General features: G+C 38.6%; 2 protein-coding genes and 1 non-coding gene across 3 annotated transcripts; 2 read left to right on the top strand and 1 right to left on the bottom strand.

Annotated features, from left to right (window-relative positions):
• Nucleotides 1–14,431: 14,431 nt before the first annotated feature.
• LOC120577024 (uncharacterized) lies at nucleotides 14,432–19,758 on the bottom strand. The gene is made up of 6 exons (XM_039827913.1): nucleotides 19,686–19,758; nucleotides 19,068–19,586; nucleotides 18,073–19,026; nucleotides 15,834–17,205; nucleotides 15,535–15,728; nucleotides 14,432–15,057 (listed from the first exon to the last, which is right to left on the bottom strand). The coding sequence occupies exons 1-6, from the start codon at nucleotides 19,756–19,758 to the stop codon at nucleotides 14,432–14,434; spliced, it is 3,738 nt and encodes a 1,245-aa protein (XP_039683847.1).
• On the top strand, nucleotides 19,265–19,370 carry LOC112416836 (small nucleolar RNA R71). Its single transcript, XR_003007349.1, has one exon. It is a non-coding gene; the product is annotated as a small nucleolar RNA R71 (small nucleolar RNA).
• A 2,164-nt stretch (nucleotides 19,759–21,922) lies between the features above and the next one.
• Nucleotides 21,923–23,398, top strand: LOC112416602 (uncharacterized). Its single transcript, XM_024770857.1, has one exon. It carries the CDS (start codon nucleotides 21,923–21,925, stop codon nucleotides 23,396–23,398), a length of 1,476 nt encoding a protein of 491 aa, XP_024626625.1.
• Nucleotides 23,399–23,774: the final 376 nt, after the last annotated feature.

The following is a 23,774-nucleotide window of genomic DNA, read 5'->3' as shown; positions in this document are numbered from 1 at the left end:
CACATTACCGAGGTTTTATGCTTAGGAAGTTGCAAATTATTAAGGTTATTTATGTAATTTACTCGATTTAATAGCGGGTATGGATATCCACCGTAACACCTTATTTCTATTAAAGCGATAAAACTCACGAATAAAGCATATATTCAAGAAATAGACGCTACGTCATCATACAAAATTCTAATTCGACATCCATGCATAAAAATCTCAACAGTCGCAGCGGATATATAAATGATAAGTGCTAGGAAGTGTTAAATTCATGATATATTTTAGGCACTTTTGTTACTTGTTTTGCAAGTTATTGAGGGAAAACCCGAGAGATAAGTGATTATTTCCCTTTTACGCTTTATCTATCTTACTTCACCCATTTGCGCAGAATTTGAACTCAAGACATCAAGCAAAGAGCAAAAATGAAGAAAAAGTACAAAGAGGCAAGAAATGATGTTACTCGCCTCCAACTCGCCATGGCGAGCAGCAAAGGCGAGCAATTCCAGTGAGTGTAACGCTCCTATTTCTATTAAAACAATTAAACATGCGAATAATACATTTATTCAAGAAATAGAGGCTACGCCACATTCAAAATTCAAAAATCAATAAACATGTATATAAACCTCAACAGTCGCAGCGGAATATAAACCAGAGTAAATTCAAATATACATGTTATGAATAAATAAATTACATCAACATAGATACATCTCAAAAATCCCAACAAACGGGTAATCTCCAACAAAACATAAATCCAAAATAAAAGATAATCTAGACCGACACAACTAAGCCTAGATCAGAGCCGACTAAACATCTAAACACCGATATCGGAGAAGGCTCCAGATATCCACCAAGCACAAGAACTCACCAAGCAACTAAACCTGCACAACGTCTACTCACCCATACAGGCAAGTAGGCGGTCCATACCAGATCCACTGGAGGTAAGTATTACATTATCATAATCCAAATAATAGTTAACATGAATATTTCAATTAACATCATGCATTTGATCAATAATAATATTCTCATATCAATACTTACATCAAACCCCAATATCTCACATCAATATTCACCAATCACATGTGTCATGAACAAATATCAATTCACAGTTATTCATACACAATCACCAATCATATACATCATGAACAATCACCAATCATAAGCCATGAACAATCATTAATCATATTTCATGAACAATTATCAATTCACAAATATTCATTCACAATCTCCAATCACATTTTCAAATAAGACTCATGTCATGATATGCACTTATTGACACATAAATGCATGTGGTACCAAGTCTCAACAAGGTCGTCACCTTTCGATGCCACTTGCACATCAAATGTAAGGGCTCACATCTGCCTTACAATAATCTCAAAGTAAAAGAGTTCAACCTTTTACAACAACAACGACTATGATGCATGGACATGTATAAGAACTCGATAATGCGACAACAATCCACAATTTCAACCTCAATATATAGGACAACACCCAATTATATTGATTATCTCCACAACATTGCATTATCAAGAAAACATGCCCACACAAATAAATCATAGTATTCACCATCACACATCAACATGATTATCAATAATCAACAATGTCATTCAACATCAACTATATCATATAGTTTCACCATTCCAAACAATTCTCATATTCCAAGTAAGAGAACATACAACATCTCATGACAAATATCATATCCAACATATAACCATTCATAATCAACTATCACATATAGTTTCACCATTCAAGCATTCCTTACATTCTAAGTAAGATAGCATACATATCTCATGATAAACATCATATTCAATACAAACATTCATTCATACAACTTCGCTTAGTCATACAAGAATAATCTCAATAACTCACAAGACAATTTGCTAAAGAAACATTTCCGACAAAAATCCAAATCATGTGGTAAACGGCCAACATTGATAATTTTCAAAGCTAGGCAACTTATTTAAGTTTGAAATCCTACAATTCAATTTTGATCAATCATGTAGCCAAGGACTTAAGCCACTTACAAACTATTAGAAATTAGTTCAAAGGATAGCTTAATTTCGTATGAGAAAAACCAAGACAAAACGACATTTAGCTCAAAACCCGTTTTCACCGATTCAACTCCGCCCAAAATATTTCTCAACCCATCAACACATTCACATTTCCAAATACATAAATTCATACTCAATTATTCACTCTAAGTACCTCATTAAACCCAATATCAAGTTTGGAAAAGTTCCACGGCTCATAGAAAAAGTTACGATAAGTTTTCACAAAAATCCACATGACCCATGTGTAGTAATTTAATCATAACTCAAGTTCTAAAAATCATTTGGACCTCAAACCAACGCCATTAGAAAGCTACCAAAATTATCTAAAACTTTCGTGTTTACATCAAAATCCAATTCAAAGCGGAAAGGGGTGAAAAATAGCAAAATATGCAGGATCTGGTTCGCAGAAATCGTGTCACGATTTTACGTCCAGAAACACTGAATTTTCGGCCAACAAAATCGTGACACGTTTTTCCAGCATCAGGTCCAGAAATCAGTTCTTCAAAAAGTGCATTTTTCACCATTTCGCACGTAAAATTCAAACCGTTAATCGGATTTTGATGTCGTTTTCGCCTACACGCTCTTGACACTTGACTCTAACATAATCTACAAAAATTTCATGTTTCAACCATCCCAAAAGTCATTTTCCAAAACCTCACATAAGCACTTATTGGCGAAAACGCTTAAACATCGACATTTCACACGAAAAACCCATTTTCTCCCAAACGACTCAACTAACATAACCACAACATAAAAACAGAAATTCTCATAGGTTCAATTCATCCAACAATAACAAAATTTCAGTCAACAACCATAAATATCAAAGTTCGATTTGGTCCTTCACATGAACACTTAACTCAACTTCACCAATTTCAGAAAACCACCAACAACAATTTATTTCTCATCATCAATCCACAATTAAGTATACCCAAATCATGATTCACTTACAATAGCATCAGTTAACAATAATCACATCAATGGAATATGAATCACATCTCATTTCAATCAAAACATATCAAATTTCATCAATTAAGCATAATTTCATAACTTAACATTTATACATACTTTGAAACATGTAATTTCACCCACAAACATACCATAATCATCAATTCATGCACAAGAAAATAGCATCACAGCAAGAGCACGAATTTAGCAACAATTGTTCATCAACCCATTTTCATACAACATGAGAAAATGCAAAAATTGTACATGATTATGATAATAACTAACCCCCTTACCTTTGAAGAAGATTAACCCAAACTCTTGCTTCAATTCAGCTCCTAGCTTACCCCAATTGATTCCTCAAGCTATTTCCTTCAAAACCCTTGTTCTTCTCTTCACCTCTTTCTCTCTCTACCTCTCTCTCTAGGAAAATATTTTGTGAAGTGAATGAGTGATATTTTCTATGACAACCCTAATGTTATCTCCCTTAATGGGCTCAATTCCAAATTCTAATGGGCCTAACCCATTCTAACATAATTCTAAAAAGTTTCTATACACTCAACGGTAATTACTAACAACGGTAAAATATAACGAACGGTCACTAACGGTAAAAACTAATCACTACACTAGTAACTTAGTAAAATAAGGGTTCTCACTAAATATTAAAATAATTCTCACCAAAATTACCATTTTACCCTTATTGCCAAATGACCAAAATACCCTTCTAATACGGTAATCCATTTAAATGCACCCGATGACAATAAAATACACACAATCACAATTAATCACACACAATCACACAATAAAAGTAATTGAAATAAATCTAGCTAAAAATCGGGCTGTTACAGTGAGCATCAAAGATCCTTCGCCACCAACTCGCAATGGCGAGTGAAAGGCAAGCGAACTCGCCATGGCGAATGTGTCTACTCGCGAGGCGAGTTAGGGCGGTTTAACTCTTCATAGATGATGTGGCACAAACCCAATGGTGAAGGAACCTCAACTCGCCATGGCGAATGAAGGAGCTCGCGAGGCGAGTTGATGTAGAGTCAGAATTCTATAAATAGCCCACTCAACCATCTCAGTTTTTGGGTATTAGTTTTTCATAGTTTTTCACTTGTAATATTCTTGGAGAGAGAGATAGGGCTTGTTCTTCATAGAGTGAGAGTGATAGAAAGTGGATTCTTCATCTTTTGTTGAGAAATCACAAGTTGTAATGAATCTTGCTTCTTCAATTCATTCTTGCAAGGCTTCCATGACAATGAGTAGCTAGATCTCCTTTGTTGGGATTAGAGGTACTTGATCTTAGCTTAACATGTAATCTTTTGATCTATAAATATATGGTTCTAGCATTTGATTTGATATTGATGTTATTCTTGCACTTTAATGTTATCTTTGATTTAATTGTGATTGAGAAATACTTTTGAATCTAGGTTTAGAATAACCATCTATCAAAACATAGGTTCTAGACATGGAATCGATGTTTGGATAACCACCTTGTGTATCCAAACCTAAAGCTTTCTTATCATTCAATAGATTGAGAAATCATCGATTGAACGATAAGATCGACTCTTGAATCATTCAATAGTTTGAGACATCGACCATTGAATGATACAATTGATTTCATAATATTGTTTGGACACGAATAGTGTTGTCGAGGGATATGTGATAATATCAAAGAAAAGCTAGAATCCATGTATGGTCATTAGGTTATATGCGACGCTTGATCAAGGAACTCTAATCCTAACAAGTTTTACGCCCTATTAATCTCAACTTTATCATTTGCAACTTAGTTATTCAAACAAACAACAAATTATCGTTTAACTTAGAATGATATTTGGTGTCGAACGGTCCGCGATATCACACTAGTCCCTGAGGAGACGATACAAATACTTACAATTATTTGATGCAAAAATACTACATCAAAATGGCGCCGCTGCCGGGGACTGGCGTTTAGATATCGTAGACATTGCGACTATTTTATCATTTTAAGCATCAGTATATACTCTGTAAATATATTTTCTTTTGTATAGTTATTGGTACTAAACCCTATTTGCATACAAAGAAAAATTTCTTGTTAGTTATATCCATTTCAGATTCTCTACATAAATGAAATCATGGCTGATCATGATGGTTTCAACCTCTACAATCAAGTTGAGTATGAACCATATCAACAGTATCAATATTATCCTTCTGAAGATGAACGAATATCAAAGATGGAAAATATTATGAATCTGTTCATGCAGCAATCCATGACAAACATGCAAGATACTAACCAAAGATTGAAAATTTTATCATGCCAAATGGAGAAAATGCAGCTGCAACTTTCAAACATTGATATTCAACTCAGCAATCGACTCCTTCATGAAAAGCGCACAAATGTTGTTGAAAGCAAAATCTTTTATTGATGTTTTAAAGATAACAAACATATTTACTTTAATTTATATTGTTATCTACTAATGAATTTTGTGAGAAATGTTTCATGAGAATGTTTAGTAAAAGCAAGAGAATGTTCTGGCACTCACAAGGGATAACAAAATCTTTATTGAATATGAATGTGAACAAATATGAGCTTTTTGGGCAATTGTCAAGATATGCATAATTAAGATCAAGACCAAAGCAAATATTCTCTTTTGTCTCACCTAAAGAGGAAAGAAATCAAGGTTCTTGGAAATGCATTAAAGGACAAAGAAACAAAGGAAATAAATTATATTCTTGCACATGTGTTGGAAGCAAAAAGAATAAAAACATCTTTGGGCCCTCATGTGGCTTTTTCGATCCATTAAGGAATTTTGAGGAAAAGGAATATTAAAGGATCAATATTTATCTCTAAGCTACATGACATCATCAAGATGACCTTAGCAAACATCATTCAAGTGGGCAGCAAGTTACAAAGGCTTGATCACAGCTCATCACCAACTAAGCAAGCACGTGCTCTACAATTTCGTTCAAGTTTTGGTTGGAACTGAGAGAATGATCTGGGCGAAACTGAAGAAACATTCTCTACATGCTTTCTCCCCAAGTCTCTTTGGAGCCAAAATTCAAATTCAAATTGGAAGCACAACAACTCTTTATTAGCTTGCTCTCCAAGGATTCAGCTCTATAAATAGAAGAGGACATTGAAGGAGAAATGCAAGAGTTTGAAATACAAAGCATTTATCTCTCTCAAAAGAAAAAGCTATCAATCTCTTCAACATCTCTCGACAATCATCTTTTCTCACTGAGAACATATTTCTAAGTTTGTACAAGGATAGTTTGTTTGACATATAAAGTTCCAAACAACATCCTACTCATCTTTTGTTTGAGACGCCAGATCCAAACAACATCTTTCTTACTTTTGTTTGAGACATTCGATCCAAACAAATCACCTTACAAAGAGATAACTAGATCTCAAGGCTATTGGGCTTAATAGTTTGAGATAGGAAGAGTTCCAACCTTTCTTGTGCGAAAGCAAAGAATTGTAGAAGCCTGCTGAGGTTGATAATACAGTGGTTACGGACTGATCTGGTGTGATCAAGACCTTATAGTGTTGGTTAGAAGTTTCTACCAACTGCATACTATAGTGGATAATCTCACACGAAGTGTGGTGACTGGAAGTAGCCGGGTTTGGTGAACCAGGATAACTCTCCTGTGTTATTCTCTCTCTCTCTCTCTCTCTCTCTCTCTCTCTATCTCTCTCTCTTTTACTTGTTCACACTAAACACACACATTATCACAAAGCTTTAATATTCACCTCCAGAACATTCTGGTCCTAAATAATCTCAACCATATTAATCCAGAGTTCTCTGGTCCTAACTTAACTTATATTATTTTGATAAATTAAACTGCCTCCAGAACATTCTGGTCCAAGATAAAATAATTGCTTAACCCTTAACTAAAAGTTTAAAATCCAGTTTCCTATTGTTTTATCATTCTACACTTATCTCTTTCCAGAACGTTCTGGTCCTTTATACATCAAGTTATTATTTATCTGTTCAACTAATATTTACCAAGACTCTTCTTGAGTACATAAAATCTAATTTAAGTTTTCAGGAATAATTTTAAAAGGGTCACAATTCAAACCCCCCCTTTCTTGTGACGTTTATTGCTACTTTAGATGTTTCAACTGAGAATGAGGAAGTCAGTGAGATTGGTGAGGAAGGAGTTGATCAAACTGAGGAAGGAGCAACATTAGACGGATGTGGTGAGATTGAAAGTGCAAAAGAAATAGAATTGCCACACAAAGAAGAATTTCCTCAAGAACGGCCATATACTGAAGAGGCCGAAACTGTTGAAAATGAAGAAGTGATGGAGGGGACAGAGAAAAAGGAACGGATACTAATCAAGGAAGAATCAATGGAAGGAAAGGGGAAGAAAGTGAACAAGGTGGAGATTGATCGGATCATAGATGAGATATGTGCCTTGTTCAATAAACCAAAGTTAGGGAGGATATGGACTCCACATCAGCTGTACCTAAAGTACATGGAATTCCTCCCAAAGTGTAGGATTACAAAAGATGATGTGTTGTCCGTTTCATTTTGGCCATCCTAACGAAAAAGGCGTCGAGCAAACGATGTTAAACAAGCGCTTGTTGGGAGGCAACCCAACTCTGTAAGACATTTATTCTTTCATGCATATTAGGTGTATGAGTCATAGAGCATGCCTAATTCATTCATAACAGAAGTCACAAAGAAAGCACAATTCAAAACTGTCATAGCTCGCGAGGCGAGTACAACTATTCGCCATGGCGAGCCAACTGGCATTTGACTGCGTTGACCACCAAAGTACTCGCCACGACGAGTAAATACGCTCGCGAGGCGAGCAACAACAGTTCTGTCAGTTACGATTTCCAAAGTCACTAACTCCCTCATTGGTTCCATTACCAACTTTATTCTCTCATTTTCGGTTTTTATTTCTCTCTCATCAAAATCTCTCAAACATTTCTTCTCCAAACACAAACAACAAACCCTAAAATCTCAAAGTTTTCCACACAAATTCAAAATCAAGTCAAGTCAAGCTTCACATCTTTCATATCATATCTGCACTTGTATTTCTTTCAATTCAGGTTTGTTGTTTTTCTCCTTAAGCTTTAATTCATGAATGCATGTAAACCCTAGGATAGTAGATAGTATATTCTTAATCTGTGCAAATGACATCCGCATGATTGAGAAGAAGCAGAATCATGCACAATTTCGTGACCCTCTTCATTCCAATCCACATCTTTTGTTTAACCGTTTTTGTACAATTTTCAAATAAAATGGGTTTGTGGAAGAAATTCAAAGTTTTCAAAGCAAATGCATGATTTAGTTCATCTCTGTATCGTTACCAGGGTCAAAAATGCTATCTTTAGGGTTAGGAAATCATAAAACTGAAGAAATTTTGAAAAAGGGTCGATTTTTGCAAATTTCTGGGCAACTCGCCACTGCGAGATTCATCACTCGCCATGGCGAGTGTTCATTTGAAAACCCAGAAGTTTATCTTCACTCGCCATGGCGAGTAAAACTGCTCGCGAGGCGAGTGGCAGCAGAACCTGGAAAAAAAAAGAATTGTTAAACAAGCCTCTGACACTCCAATTGCTCTTTATTGTTTCCATACTGATGTTTAATTGTTTATGCTGTTGTGTATGGTATTTGCTGGATGTTTTGCAGGTATGGCACCAAGGAAAACCGTTAACACCGGAAACCGCAAGACAGGTGAAACATCCAAATCTCAACCCCCACCTAGAAACCAACCATTTAACCAAGAGAGATTTAAATCTCGTTACCACCAAGACAGATACAGGGATTTGCTTAAACGGAGCATGTGGCCCGAGAAAGTTTTTAACATAAACCCTCAAGGACCCTACCAAGACCTCTTGAAACTTTTAACTGACCAAGGGTGGGGAAGACTGCTCCAACCTATCACCGAACTCAATGCTGAGCTCGTGCGTGAATTTTACGCCAATGCTCTTCCTGCAAACCTCACCGAACCATTCGTCTTTGAGACCTTTGTGAGAGGTCGCACCATCCGCATCGATCGCGAAGCCATTAACACCTATCTCGGTGACACTTTCCCACTAAGTGATGAGGATGAGATGGATGACTTCCATGACAACCAAAATCGAGGCACCTTTAACATTGAGCCAATGAGTGATGCTGGAAGAGAGCACTGAGCACAATATAAACTCATGAACAAAACTTGCAAATTCATCCTGAAGTTTATCCTTCACAATGTCAAACCTAACAGCCACTTGTCTGATTGCACTGTGGATGTATGCCCACTAATCTACTACATTCTCAAGGGCATCAAGGTCGACATAGCCCGCACAATAGCATGGGAGTTAAGGCTGGTCACCCTTCAAGGAAAAGGTGAGCCAAAAACCCGCCTAGCTTTTCCCGGACTCATCATGGGCTTGATTAAAGATTCACGTATGAAGATGCCCACCGCTGTACATGAGAAAATTCGGAACCCCATTGATGATGACTTCATCAGACGTTACATCATGAGTGACCCAAAGAAGGAAAAAGGAAAACAAGCCTCATCTTCTCAGGCACCGCACCCACACCCAGGGCCCGAACCATTTCAAACCCCATCCACGACTGCCTTCGACTTTGCAAGCTTTGCCCAGTGGCAACATCAAAGCAATGTGCCCACTTGGAACATGCTGGCCGCCACTAACCGAGCAAATACCTACTTCCAGCAATCCCAGTATCTGATGCAGCAACAAGCAGGGTACCCTCTGGAGGTTATGGGGCAGTTCATGACACCTCCAGCTTTCCAGGCTTATGTCAATTGGCCTGAGGACATGCCAGGTCCTTATGGAGGGGGTGGTTTCTATGCAGGTAATGATGAGGTGGCTGAAGAAGACAATGGTGATGGAAATGAAAAAGGAAGTGACCAAGATGATCCCGACAGAGTTCCAAGTGCTACTTCAACTCAAAATGGATCAGATGATGACATGCAGAGTTGAGGAGGAAGAGAAGAGACGTGAAAGCTCACCTTTATTGAGTGACATTTTATAAGCTTTCAGTCGATTCTTTCCTTCTCTTTCATTTCTTTTATAAGCTTTACTTTTATGCTTCATTTGAACACTAATTTACTTCGGTGGTTATTTTAATTTGGCACAATGACTCACTTTGTTTAATTAACATTTTGTTTAATTATTATGGTACTTTCGTATTCATATCTGTATTGTTTAATGGTGTATTATGTTGTTTAGTACTTTTTGTGTTATTAAGTACTTCATGTAGTTTCATTTTGAAAATTATGGAAGTTTTGTTTTTGTATCACTCTTGCTTGAGCAAAATTCTCAGATGATCGGTAATGATGGATAGTGTGACAAAGCGCATAGCCAAGGTACAAAGTTTCCGGTTTTTCTAGGTTTTTACTTGAATAGGAAACGAGTACTTTGCAGAAATTTCAATTCATCTAGTTCTCTGTGATAATGTGTTTGTTTATGAACCACTTAGTACTAGCTAAAAAGTGAAGAAACCTCAAATATTTGTACTATATGCAAGGAGACCGGCATTCATTGTTTTAACTCGGTCATTTTATGTTAAATCTAATATTTGTTTTAAATTGTGTAAAGACATGGAAAGGATCAAGGCATATTTTGTATAATGAGAGAAACATACTTGACCACAAATAGCCTACCTTGTGAGAAGAGCGAGTATTTGTTAACCCACTTGAGCCAAATGAATCATGGTCATCAATCATGAACTGTCAGTTCATAAGCACAATGCTTGATGAATTCGCCTTAAATTTTTCAAAATCCAGTTCATTTTTGTTGCACTATCGGACCTTGATATGTAGGGTTGGGAATAGGCCAGGCCAGGCCAGGCTTTGATAGGCCTGAGCCTGGCCTACGAAATTTTTTGCAGGCCTGAGCCTGGCCTATGGCCTTTCATAGGCCTATTTTTTTGGCCTGGCCTGGCCTATTTAAAAGCCTGGCCTGGCCTGAAAGCCTATTTACAGGCCTACTTTTAAATATGTTTAATAGGCCTCACTAAACATTCCATTTTATCTACTTTTAAATAGGCTTAATAGGCCTCAAAGCCTATTTGAGTGTAAGACTTGTCTATCACTATAAGGCCTTAAAAGCCTATTTCACTATAATGCTTTAAAGCCTATTTAAAAAGTCCACTATAAAGCCTAACATGCATAAACAGGCCGGCCTATTAGGCTTCATAGGCTTTTTAGATAGCCTAAGCCTGGCCTATTTACTTAAATAGGCTTTTTAAAAAGCCTAAGCCTAGCCTTTTTAATAAACAGGCCAGGCCAGGCCAGGCTTAAATAGGCCAGGCCATAGGCCCCTATAGGCCGGCCTGGCCTATTCCCAACCCTATTGATATGTTTTAATTGTTGAACCCTAAACCTTCATTGTTATTTGTCCCTTTTTGCCATAGATTAAGGGAACATTCAAATAGGGTATGTTTTTATTCAAGTTGGGGAGAAAAGGTAGATGTCATCATTTGTCAAGTAAATTGGTGTAATTAGAAGTTTTTGATCAAGACAACATTATTTGTAAATGCAAAAAGAAAAGAAGAAAAAGAAAAAGAAAGTGGACCGTCATAATATTCCTAAGGACCTAAAAACCTCCAAAAGGGCTTCTTAGTCCCCTGAAAAGGGCCTTAGAGTCCTTAAAGAGAGCCCAAAGGCCCAAGGCGCGCATTACCCATAGCACCACCATAATAATTGATAGGTCCGCAAGTGCACGGAAATATCGGTTTTATTTTAAAAGATTGTCGAACCCACAGAGACCAATGTCAAGTACCGTAATTAATTGTTACGTTGTTTATCTAAGGCGATGCAGATTAATTTGGTTGCAAATTGGGAAAATAACTTGTTTTTAATTACTTTTAAATGACGAGAGCCCGAAATATAATTCGTGTCGTCCGTTGATGCTTGCTAAATTGTATTTTATTATTGTAACATGACAATATTTTCACGTGTAAAAAGAACAAATTTAAAGGCACCGTCGACTTTCGTACGTCCGATACCGTATTTTAAACTCACAAGCGTCAGCTTTCGCATGTACGACCGCAAGTTTAAAATAGCCTTTTTGAAAATTTGAAATTTCTAAATTAATTAAAGAAAACGCTTTCGCTATATTTCAAAATCAATTCCTAAAAATTCTACGGTCAGATACAGGTTTCACTCTTTCGATATGAAACCGGTATCACTTTATTTCAGCTTTCGCCGTAAATATTCATCGTTAAAAATCAGAATTTTCAGACTTAAAAACAATTCATGTTACAATTTCTAAACATACAACTTAACAGAGTATCATCGGTACGACGTTCGTCACATTCCGGACTCTATAAAAATCTACTCAGACATGGTAATTATAATAAACACACTTTTATGCATAACATTCATCATCATTGAAACAGAGAAATTAAAAGAACAAAATGAATGAGCAGAAACTAACCTGTTAATGATGGATACTTTCAATTATAAGAAAAAGGCCATGGCAATAGAACAGAAGTGCAGCAACAAGATGAAGTAACAGGACAGCAGCGAAGCACAACAATTACAAGCAATTGGAATTGAATGAAACTCCAATTCTCCAATTGAAAGTGAAATGAACGGACGGTGCAGCCAGGAATTTGAAGAAATACACACGGCACTATTGAATTCTTAGCAATGGAAATTCAATTAAATAGCCACCCAACAATATAGACTCACGGCTTGAGTTATAGCAAGGTAGGTAGCAACACGGCAATTGGAAAATATGGCAAGAAAAACTAAGTTGGAATGAAAAAGGAATGATGAAAACAGGAACTAGCAATTGAAATAGTTACTTAATTCAAAATTGCAATTAACAAAGGTTCTGAAATTGTAAAATTGTACGATAGCTAAACAAAAGCTTAAATTACGATAAGCAGTTTCTAAATAACACAGTTTCTCTCTAAAAAGCTTGGTGTCTTCAACTGAGTTCTTCAGGTCTATTTATAGGGAAAAATCTGCTCTGAAGTGCTTCTGATCATGTCTCAAGTAGTGGAGAAAATGAAGAAAGTGGGCAAACTGCTTCTGAAACGTGGGGAAAGAATAGGTCAGGCTTTTACTTCCCACTGACTTCTGACTTTTTAACCTTCTTTTCCATTTTTACCCTTTCTTTCCTTTTTTCGCCGAATTTCATCATTTTGACGCGCGGAGACCTTTAACCGATAAATACCTGAAATAGACACACACTACCAACATAACATTGCAAAAATTTATAAAATCAAAATCAAAAAATGTGTAAGATGAGTCAAAATAATAGTGCATTTTACGTGTTATCAAACTCCCCTACACTTGAACCGTTGCTTGTCCTCAAGCAACTTAGCTTGCATATAAAAAACAGTATAATGCAGCAACTTTCACACACAGACTTAGGAAAATAGCATCACAAGTAAATACACGTGGTTCCAAATTCAAAAAGATAAAGGCTAATCGTCTTGGTACTAGAATCAACATCAAGGGTATTGTAACAACACGAACCGTTAGCGGACAAAAGTCTCCCTCCTAGCATACTAATTCAAATCATGTCGTTGTATCTTAGTCTCTTAACCCCCCATTTCGTTCATCCTCTTTCATTCGAGACAGTCACATTAAGATCCTTAATTATCTATAATATTGTCGCACACATGGTAGGCTAACCGGTTAGCGTCGTTTTAACACATCTTTCTTTGAATTTGCACATTTCGCGCATAGATGCATTTTTGAATAGATATTCAAGGTTAACCTGGTTGCCCTTTATTCAAGGTTCACCATTATTGGTCCCTTTATTAAGTTTGCGCTTATATTCATCGACTAGCCTACTTAATGTGTGACTATAGATGGCATCCGACTGGATAAATAAACTACTTGAGGATTACTAAGAAATAAAAAAATTTGAGACTATGGCACAACGATTATTTAAATTAGGATCCGTATTTGGGAGACTTTAGGTGTTGGAATAATATCGATTATGTTGAAATTTTCCAAGTATCCTTAGCCTTTAACCTTTTTACCTTTGAAACATATATACTTTCTCAGTAAGCTACATATCCTAAATCTTTAAAAAAAATAAAATTATTTGGTTCAAGAAACAAGAGAACTCAATAACAAAGCAAAACCACACACATAAATGACTCGACAACACATGCATTGACTCGATAACACTACTTTATTAATGAAAATTAAAATCCTAAACTATTAAGGTGGGAAATTCCTCCCCCACACTTAAAACCATGGGAATAAACAAAAATATGCGAAAAGGAAAGATATTACCGAGCAAGATCAATCATCGATAGAATCAACAAGGGTGTGTATATACGCCTGATCATGAAGTGGTTTGTACCTGCGGAAAAGTTAGCACGAAAATATGGGGGAGGGGGTGGATTATGGTGTTGATCATCTCCGATTGCATCTTTTTATTCACTTAATTGACTAAACTAAACTAAACTTAAAATTGTGGGTTGCCTCCCACTCAGCGCTTCATTTAATGTCGGTAGCTCGACAGTTCAGAGTGGCAACATTCAAGGAGGACACATAACAAGAGTAGCAACATGTCCTACTTTCGCTGCTGGGTGGTAGTGCTTTAATCTTTGGCCATTCACTAGGAATTTACCAGTGGATTCGCTCCAGACCTCAATGGCACCAGATTGATTTACTTTAGTGACTTCAAATGGTCCACTCCATCGAGAGTGAAGCTTTCCAGGAAATAGCCTTAGCCTAGAATTAAACAGCAACATTACCTCACCTTCATTAAATTCACGTCTTATAATGCGTCTGTCATGCCATTTCTTTGTTCGTTCTTTATAGATCAAGGCATTTTCATACGCATCGAGCCGCAACTCCTCTAACTCATGAAGATCCAGCATCCTTTTTTCCCCAGCTTCGCTATGATTCATGTTTAGGGCTTTGATAGCCCAATAAGCCTTATGCTCAAGCTCAACCGGGAGATGGCACGATTTTCCATAAACGAGCTTGAAAGGAGTGATGCCAATGGGTGTTTTAAAGGCGGTCCGATAAGCCCATAATGCATCGTTCAGCTTCAAGGACCAGTCCTTTCTTGAGACAGAGACAGTTTTCTCTAGGATTTGCTTAATTTCTCGATTAGAGATTTCTGCCTGCCCATTTGTTTGAGGATGATAGGGAGTAACTGCTCTGTGACGTACCCCGTACTTTGTTAGGAGATTCTTAAATATTTTAGAAATAAAATGAGATCCTCCGTCACTGATGACTAGTCTGGGGACACCAAATCCTGGGAATATAATGTTTTTAAACATCTTTACCACTACTTTTGTATCACAGGTAGGAGAGGCAATGGCCTCGATCCATTTTGACACGTAATCCACAGCAATGAGTATGTATTTATTTCCCATAGATGAAGGAAAAGGACCCATAAAGTCAATTCCCCAGACATCGAAAACTTCCACCTCTAGGATAAACTTTTGTGGCATTTCATTCCTGCTAGAGATGTTTCCGGATCGCTGGCACCGGTCACATTCTGAAACGAAAACATGAACATCTCGAAAGATGGTGGGCCAATAGAGCCCAGCTTGAAGAATTTTTGCTGCAGTTTTCGATTTACTCATGTGTCCTCCAACGGGAGAGGAGTGACAGTGTGTGATGACACTCTCAATTTCCTCTTCTGGGATACATTGACGGAAAATACCATCCACTCCTCTTTTGAATAAGAGGGGATCATCCCAGTAGTATTGCTTAAGATCGTGGAAGAATTTCTTCTTTTGCTGATAGGTCATGTCGGGAGGTAGAATTCCAGCAACCAAATAGTTTATGATGTCAGCGTACCATGGGGTAGCTGTATTGCTTAGAGCACTTGCTTCTTCTGGTATCTTTTTAATGCCTGAACTTCCCTCTTCTAGAAAATCTACGAGGTGACCGTATCTAGGTGACTCCGCTTTCACAAAAGACACCAATCTTTCGTAGGGAAAACAATCATTTATGGGTACCTCCTCCAACTGACCATCCTGAATTCTTAACAAGTGATCTGCGACTACATTCTCCGTCCCTTTTTTATCGCGGATCTCCATGTCAAATTCTTGCAGTAACAATATCCACCGAATCAGCCTCGGCTTTGCATCCTTTTTGCTAAGCAGGTACCTGATAGCCGCATGGTCTGTGTATATGATTATCGTCGATCCCACTAGATAGGAACGAAATTTATCAATTGCAAAGACGATGGCTAGAAGCTCCTTTTCAGTTGTGGCATAGTTTATTTGAGCTTCATCGAGGGTCCTACTCGCATAGTAGATAACATGGAGTTTCTTATCTTTTCGCTGACCTAAAACAGCGCCTACTGCGTAGTCACTAGCATCACACATGATCTCAAAAGGTTGACTCCAGTCTGGAGGTTGCATTATTGGGGCTGAGATCAATGCGTGTTTTAACTGTTGAAAGGACTCAAGGCATTGTTCATTAAAAATGAACTCAGCGTCCTTCATCAAAAGGCCAGTCAATGGTTTGGTAATTTTTGAGAAGTCTTTGATGAATCGTCGATAAAAACCGGCGTGTCCAAGAAAACTCCTAACTTCTCTTACAGTCTTGGGAGGGTGTAAATTCTCAATAACTTCTATTTTTGTTTTGTCAACCTCAATTCCTCTATTGGACACCACATGTCTAAGTACTATGCCTTCCCTGACCATAAAGTGGCACTTTTCCCAATTAAGTACTAGATTGACCTTCACACACCTCTCCAGAACTTTCTCAAGATTACCAAGACAGTCTTCAAAACTAGACCCACACACAGAAAAATCGTCCATGAAAACTTCTAGAATATCTTCTAGGAAGTCGGCGAAGATTGCCATCACGCATCTTTGGAATGTGGCGGGTGCATTGCATAGTCCGAATGGCATTCGCCGATAAGCAAATGTTCCGTAGGGACATGTGAATGTGGTCTTTTCTTGGTCATCCGGGTGGATGGGGATTTGAAAGAATCCCGAATAGCCATCAAGGTAACAGAAATATGAGTCCCTTGCAAGACGCTCGAGCATTTGATCAATAAACGGGAGAGGAAAGTGATCCTTTCTAGTAGCTGTGTTCAACTTTCTGTAGTCGATGCACATCCTCCATCCCGTAACTGTCCGCTTGGCGATTGAATCACCTTTCTCATTTTGAACTACAGTCATCCCACCTTTCTTTGGCACTACGTGCATTGGACTTACCCACTTGCTATCAGATATAGGATATATGATCCCAGCATCAAGGAGTTTCATAACTTCCTTTTTGACCACTTCGCTCATAATGGGGTTTAGCCTCCTCTGATGCTCTCTAGAGGTTTTCGAGTCTTCTTCGAGCAAAATTCTGTGTGTGCACACAGATGGGCTGATCCCGGTGAGATCATTAATCTTATACCCTATAGCATCAGGATATCTTTTCAAAACATCGAGGAGTTTACCCGTCTCTTCCTTCCCTAACTCTACGCTAACTATCACGGGGCGATTACGTTCTTTATCTAGGAACTCATATCTGAGGTTCTTAGGAAATTCCTTTAGCTCGATCTTGGGGTGATCTGGCTCGGGAGATGGGTCAGTGGTTTGGTCGAGGCATTCAAGAATGCGAGAAATTTCGGCCTCCTCATCACTTACTTCTTCCATCTCTTTTACTTCCTCGATCGGATCTTCAATTATTTCCTCAGATGGTTCATCTTCAGTTGAAAACTCCTTGATACATGCATCTATTATGTCAACAAAACAGCATGTATCGTTTATGGAGGGGCTTTTCATGAATTGAGATAAAATGAACTCAATCTTCTCTTCGCCAACCTCAAATGTGAGTTTTCCTTTCTTTACATCAATGATGGCACCCGCGGTAGCCAGAAAAGGTCTTCCTAAGAGGATAGGAGTAAGAGAGTCTTCGCTAATGTCCATGACTACAAAGTCAGTGGGGATATATAGTTGACCGATTCTAAGAGGGACATCTTCAATAATCCCGACTGGATGTTTAATCGATCGGTCAGCTAATTGCAGAGACATTCTAGTTGGTTTCAACTCCCCTAGGTTTAGCTTTTTACAAATGGATAGTGGTATCAGGCTCACACTAGCCCCTAAATCACACAAGGCTCTATCAATGATGTGGCTGCCTATAACGCAAGGAATTGAAAAACTCCCTGGATCTTTTAACTTGGGTGGCATCTTATTTTGAATAATAGCGCTGCACTCCTCAGTAAGTGCTACGGTCTCATTATAATCAATCTTCCTGTTGTTAGTCAGAATTTCCTTTAAGAATTTGGCATACGAAGGCATTTGAGTAATCGCCTCCGAAAATGGAATACTGAGATGAAGAGATTTTAGAAGTTCTACAAACTTCTTAAATTGGCCCTCAGTTTTAGACTTCGCGAGTCTTTGAGGGTAAGGGATTGAAGGTTTATAAGGTGGAGGAGGTACATAAGGTTTTTCTTTTTCTTTTTCTGTTACCTCCTGAGACTTAGATGTCTCTCCAATGTCAACTGGCTCACTCATAGGGTCTTTAGCCTTTCCTTCGTCTCGGCTCCTAACTCTCACAGTAGCAGGACTATTGTCTAATTCTGTTCCACTACGTAGTGTTACTGCATTAACATGTCCCTTAGGATTTGGTTGCGGTTGGCCCGGAAATGTTCCGGCTGGGGCAGCTGTTGCTGCTTGTTGTTGGGCCACTTGGGATATTTGCGTCTCAAGCATTTTATTATGAGTGGCCATGGAGTCAACTTTGTGCGCCAACTGCTTAATCAATTCATTCGTATGAACGTTTTGATTCATAAACTCCTTGTTTTGCTGAGTTTGAGTTAAAACAAAGTTTTCCATCATGAGCTCCAGGTTAGACTTTTTCGGAGCAACAGGGGCTCCTCTTTGTCCTTGGAAACCGGGGGGTGCTGCAGGTGCAGGACTTGGCGCAAAGGTAGGATTGTTATTTTTGTAAGAGAAATTTGGGTGGTTTCTCAATCCTGGATTGTACGTGTTAGCGTACGGGTTTCCTTGCGCGTAATTCACTTGATCAGTTTTTGCCAACAACAGACACTCGACAGCAACATGTCCTGGGGTTCCGCATATTTCACAATTGGGAGTATCAGCAGCAACATTAGCTGGTGGAGCGATTTTCAGGTTATCCAACTTATGGAACAACGCATCCACTTTGGCGTTCATATGGTCAATAAGCAGACTTCATGCATACCTCCCTTGGATTGAGATTTCTCTACAGGAGTGCGTTCGCTCCCCCATTGATAATGGTTATGCGCCATATTCTCAATAAGCTCGTATGCCTCCTTGAAAGGCTTGTCCATTAGGGCTCCGCCAGCTGTGGCATCAATGGTCATTCTCGTATTGTAGAGAACGCCATTATAAAATGTGTGAATAATTAGCCATTGTTCTAATCCATGGTGGGGACAAGCTCTCATTAATTCTTTGTACCTCTCCCACGCATCAAAAAGCGACTCGCCGTCTGTCTGCCTAAAGCAGGTAATTTGGTTCCTAAGCTGGGCAGTTTTACCAGGAGGGAAATATCTTGCTAGGAACGCCTTTTTCAATTCATTCCATGTCGTAATGGAATTTGACGGCAGAGACTGCAGCCAAGCTCTGGCTTTGTCTCTGAGGGAGAAAGGGAATAAACGCAGGCGAATGGCTTCGGGATTGACGCCATTGCACTTAAGCGTATCAGCGAATTGCACGAACACGGATAGGTGCAAATTCGGGTCTTCCGTAGAATTACCGGAAAACTGGTTTTGTTGCACGATTTGCAACAGAGAAGGTTTCAACTCGAAATTGTTAGCCTAAATCGTCGGGTTAACAATACTTGAGTGAGGCTCGTTCTGGGATGGGACGGCAAAGTCCTTAAGAGGACGGTTCGCGTTACGAGCTAGTGCCATTTGAGCGTGTATTCGTTCAACTTGGCGTCTAATATGTAAAAAACGTTCGATTTCGTCAATTGGTTGCTCTAGATTGTCCTCAGAGGATCGAGTACTTGGCATATAATCGACGAAAAAGAGATAAAAAGAAAATAAATGCCTTAGTCTATACGGTGTAACAACGGTGTTACGATATTGCTGATTTGGTCCCCGGCAACGGCGCCAAAAACTTGATAGGTCCGCAAGTGCACGGAAATATCGGTTTTAGTATAAAAGATTGTCGAACCCACAGAGACCAATGTCAAGTACCGTAATTAATTGTTACGTTGTTTATCTAAGGCGATGCAGATTAATTTGGTTGCAAATTGGGAAAATAACTTGTTTTTAATTACTTTTAAATGACGAGAGCCCGGAATATAATTCGTGTCGTCCGTTGATGCTTGCTAAATTGTATTTTATTATTGTAACATGACAATATTTTCACGTGTAAAAAGAACAAATTTAAAGGCACCGTCGACTTTCGTACGTCCGATACCGTATTTTAAACTCACAAGCGTCAGCTTTCGCATGTACGACCGCAAGTTTAAAATAGCCTTTTTGAAAATTTGAAATTTCTAAATTAATTAAAGAAAACGCTTTCGCTATATTTCAAAATCAATTCCTAAAAATTCTACGATCAGATACAGGTTTCACTCTTTCGATATGAAACCGGTATCACTTTATTTCAGCTTTCGCCGTAAATATTCATCGTTAAAAATCAGAATTTTCAGACTTAAAAACAATTCCTGTTACAATTTCTAAACATACAACTTAACAGAGTATCATCGGTACGACGTTCGTCACATTCCGGACTCTATAAAAATCTACGCAGACATGGTAATTATAAAAACACACTTTTATGCATAACATTCATCATCATTGAAACACAGAAATTAAAAGAACAAAATGAATGAGCAGAAACTAACCTATTAATGATGGATACTTTCAATTATAAGAAAAAGGCCACAGCAACAGAACAGAAGTGCAACAACAAGATGAAGTAACAGGACAGCAGCGAAGCACAACAATTACAAGCAATTGGAATTGAATGAAACTCCAATTCTCCAATTGAAAGTGAAATGAACGGACGGTGCAGCCAGGAATTTGAAGAAATACACACGGCACTATTGAATTCTTAGCAATGGAAATTCAATTAAATAGCCACCCAACAATATAGACTCACGGCTTGAGTTATAGCAAGGTAGGTAGCAACATGGCAATTGGAAAATATGGCAAGAAAAACTAAATTGGAATGAAAAAGGAATGATGAAAACAGGAACTAGCAATTGAAATAGTTACTTAATTCAAAATTGCAATTAACAAAGGTTCTGAAATTGTAAAATTGTACGATAGCTAAACAAAAGCTTAAATTACGATAAGCAGTTTCTAAATAACACAGTTTCTCTCTAAAAAGCTTGGTGTCTTCAACTGAGTTCTTCAGGTCTATTTATAGGGAAAAATCTGCTCTGAAGTGCTTCTGATCATGTCTCAAGTAGTGGAGAAAATGAAGAAAGTGGGCAAACTGCTTCTGAAACGTGGGGAAAGAATAGGTCAGGCTTTTACTTCCCACTGACTTCTGACTTTTTAACCTTCTTTTCCATTTTTACCCTTTCTTTCCTTTTTTCGCCGAATTTCATCATTTTGACGCGCGGAGACCTTTAACCGATAAATACCTGAAATAGACACACACTACCAACATAACATTGCAAAAATTTATAAAATCAAAATCAAAAAATGTGTAAGATGAGTCAAAATAATAGTGCATTTTACATGTTATCACTAATCTCTAGAATCTTCTAGAAACCGCCCTAAATACATAAATACCCCTATTACTTGGAGACTAAGCAACCAAGACCCAAGCCCATAAAAGGCTATAAATACCACCCTTGAGAACACTCTCAAGTATCCAATAATCAGTCTAAAACCCTAATATACGATTCTTAACCCTAGAATCCTTTACTGTGCTTTTTGCAAGTACAGTTGGCGCCGTCTGTGGGAAGAGGTAAAACTAACCTTGACCACGATTCTTTGAATCGGAATCTCGATACAAAGAAACACTGAGTCGTAGTCTTCTCTACGATTCGGTATCCTAAACCCTTACTCAAACCTAAATCGCACCTCACTTACGATTTAGAGAAAAACGGCTATGGCAACACCAGAAGAAGCAGAAACGGTGAAGAGTCAGATCGCCCAGTTGTTGGAACAGAACGAAGCTCTACTCGCCTCGGTGGAAACCATCCAGCAACAACAGCTACAGGAGAAGGCGGACTCTCATCACGGCGATCTGGATGAGCCAGAACCCCAACCGTTCTCATCTGAAATCTGGAACGCTCCGGTTCCAGATAACTTCAAACCGCCTCACTTGCCTACTTTTGACGGGAGGGGTGATCCGTTGGAACATGTGACTGTCTTTAACACCAGAATGTCTGTGTACGGAGTCGCTGACTCCCTTAAGTGCAAGTTGTTGGCGGGTACCTTTGCTGATGCAGCTTTACGCTGGTACATGAGCCTTCCTCGCTTTTCCATTGTTGGATATCAAGACATGATAAGGAAATTCACCCAACAGTTCTCTGGGAGCCGCCACCGTAAAGTCTCGTCAACTAGCTTGTTCAACGTTCGTCAGGGACATAATGAATCGCTGAGAGAATATCTCGCTCGCTTTAACGATTCAACAATTAAGGTTTCCAACCCCAACCAAGAAGTCTTCGTTGGTGCCTTTCAGAATGGTTTGCGAGCTGGACAGTTTAACGAGTCTCTTGCGCAAAAGCCCGCCGATTCGATGGAAGAAATAATTGCCCGTGCTGAATGTTACGTGAAAGGGGAGGAGAGCAATACGGAGAAAAGAGCTCGGGATGCAAAGGAAAAAGGAAATTCAGGGGCGGAACGCAGGAATCACTACGTTCCTCCCAATAGAGATAGAGGAACATTCAAGAAACAGTATGAAAGAAATCAGCATCACTATGCGCCCGAGCACTTTACCCCTTTGAATACGCGCCCCGAAAGAATACTTAAGGAAGTACTCGAATCGAAAATCATCCCGCCAGCTCCAATAAGTCGAAGCAAGATCATGGGCCCTAACAAGGATGCTTGGTGTAAGTATCACTTGGTACAGGGCCATAACACGGATGAATGTGTTCATCTCAAGAGAGAAATCGAAAAACTCATACAAAGCGGGAAATTACGAGGATACGCTAAGGAGAGAGGTACCAATGATAGACAACAAGACAAGCCTAATACTGAGCCCAAACACACGTTACACACTATTTCGGGAGGTTTCGCTGGAGGAGGGGAGTCAAGTAATTCAAGGAAAAAGTATGTTCGCCAGGTAATGCTTTTGGGAGAACATATCACATCGCCCTCTGAAAAAAGTACCGTTATCTCTTTTTCAGCTAAAGATTTCAAAGGGGTAATTCCTCATGACGACGACCCGTTAGTCATTTCTGTCCAACTACTTAATTGGGAGATTAAGAGAGTACTCGTAGACACAGGCAGCTCCGTAGATGTTTTGTATTACGACGCCTTCAGCAAAATGGGTTTGAGCGAAGAACAACTTCAACCTTTCAGAGGAACTTTGTCCGGTTTCACTGGGAAAAGGTGCATGTACGTGGCTATATTACTTTAAAAACCGTATTTGGATCAGGGGACCAGCAAAAATCAATTAAAATAAGGTTTCTGGTAATAAACTCACCTAGTTCGTACAATGTGATTTTAGGTCGTCCTTCCATCAACCTTCTAGATGCTTTTGTATCCACCAAACATTTGACAATGAAGTACCCACTGGATGACGGGCGAGTAGGCACGTTGCGGGGCGACCAGAAGATAGCAAGAGAGTGTTAGCAGGCTAGCCTCAGGATGAAAGTTAAAAGGAGCGAAATACTTGAAATGAATGTTATTGACCTAGATCCTCGTGAAGAATATCAGCAAGAGCGAATAGAACCCATTGAAGCTGTGAAGGATATCATCATTGGGTCATTACCGCACCAAGTCACGAAGATAGG

The sequence above is a fragment of the Medicago truncatula genome, chromosome 7, assembly GCF_003473485.1.
Source record: "Medicago truncatula cultivar Jemalong A17 chromosome 7, MtrunA17r5.0-ANR, whole genome shotgun sequence".
Classification (NCBI taxonomy): Eukaryota; Viridiplantae; Streptophyta; class Magnoliopsida; order Fabales; family Fabaceae; genus Medicago; species Medicago truncatula.
This window is presented reverse-complemented; position numbering and strand designations above follow the sequence as displayed.

What these genes read in the sequence shown, in the direction of transcription:
- LOC120577024 (XM_039827913.1), bottom strand. Translation starts at nt 19,758, where the DNA reads ATGGCACTAGCTCGTAACGCGAACCGTCCTCTTAAGGACTTTGCCGTC. An exon ending in GAAATCTCAATCCAAGGGAG is followed by an intron (nt 19,027 to 19,067) that starts GTATGCATGAAG and finishes TGAACGCCAAAG; the next exon opens with TGGATGCGTTGTTCCATAAG. An exon ending in CCCAGAAGAGGAAATTGAGA is followed by an intron (nt 15,058 to 15,534) that starts GTGTCATCACAC and finishes GTCACAGAGCAG; the next exon opens with TTACTCCCTATCATCCTCAA.
- LOC112416602 (XM_024770857.1), top strand. Translation starts at nt 21,923, where the DNA reads ATGGCAACACCAGAAGAAGCAGAAACGGTGAAGAGTCAGATCGCCCAG.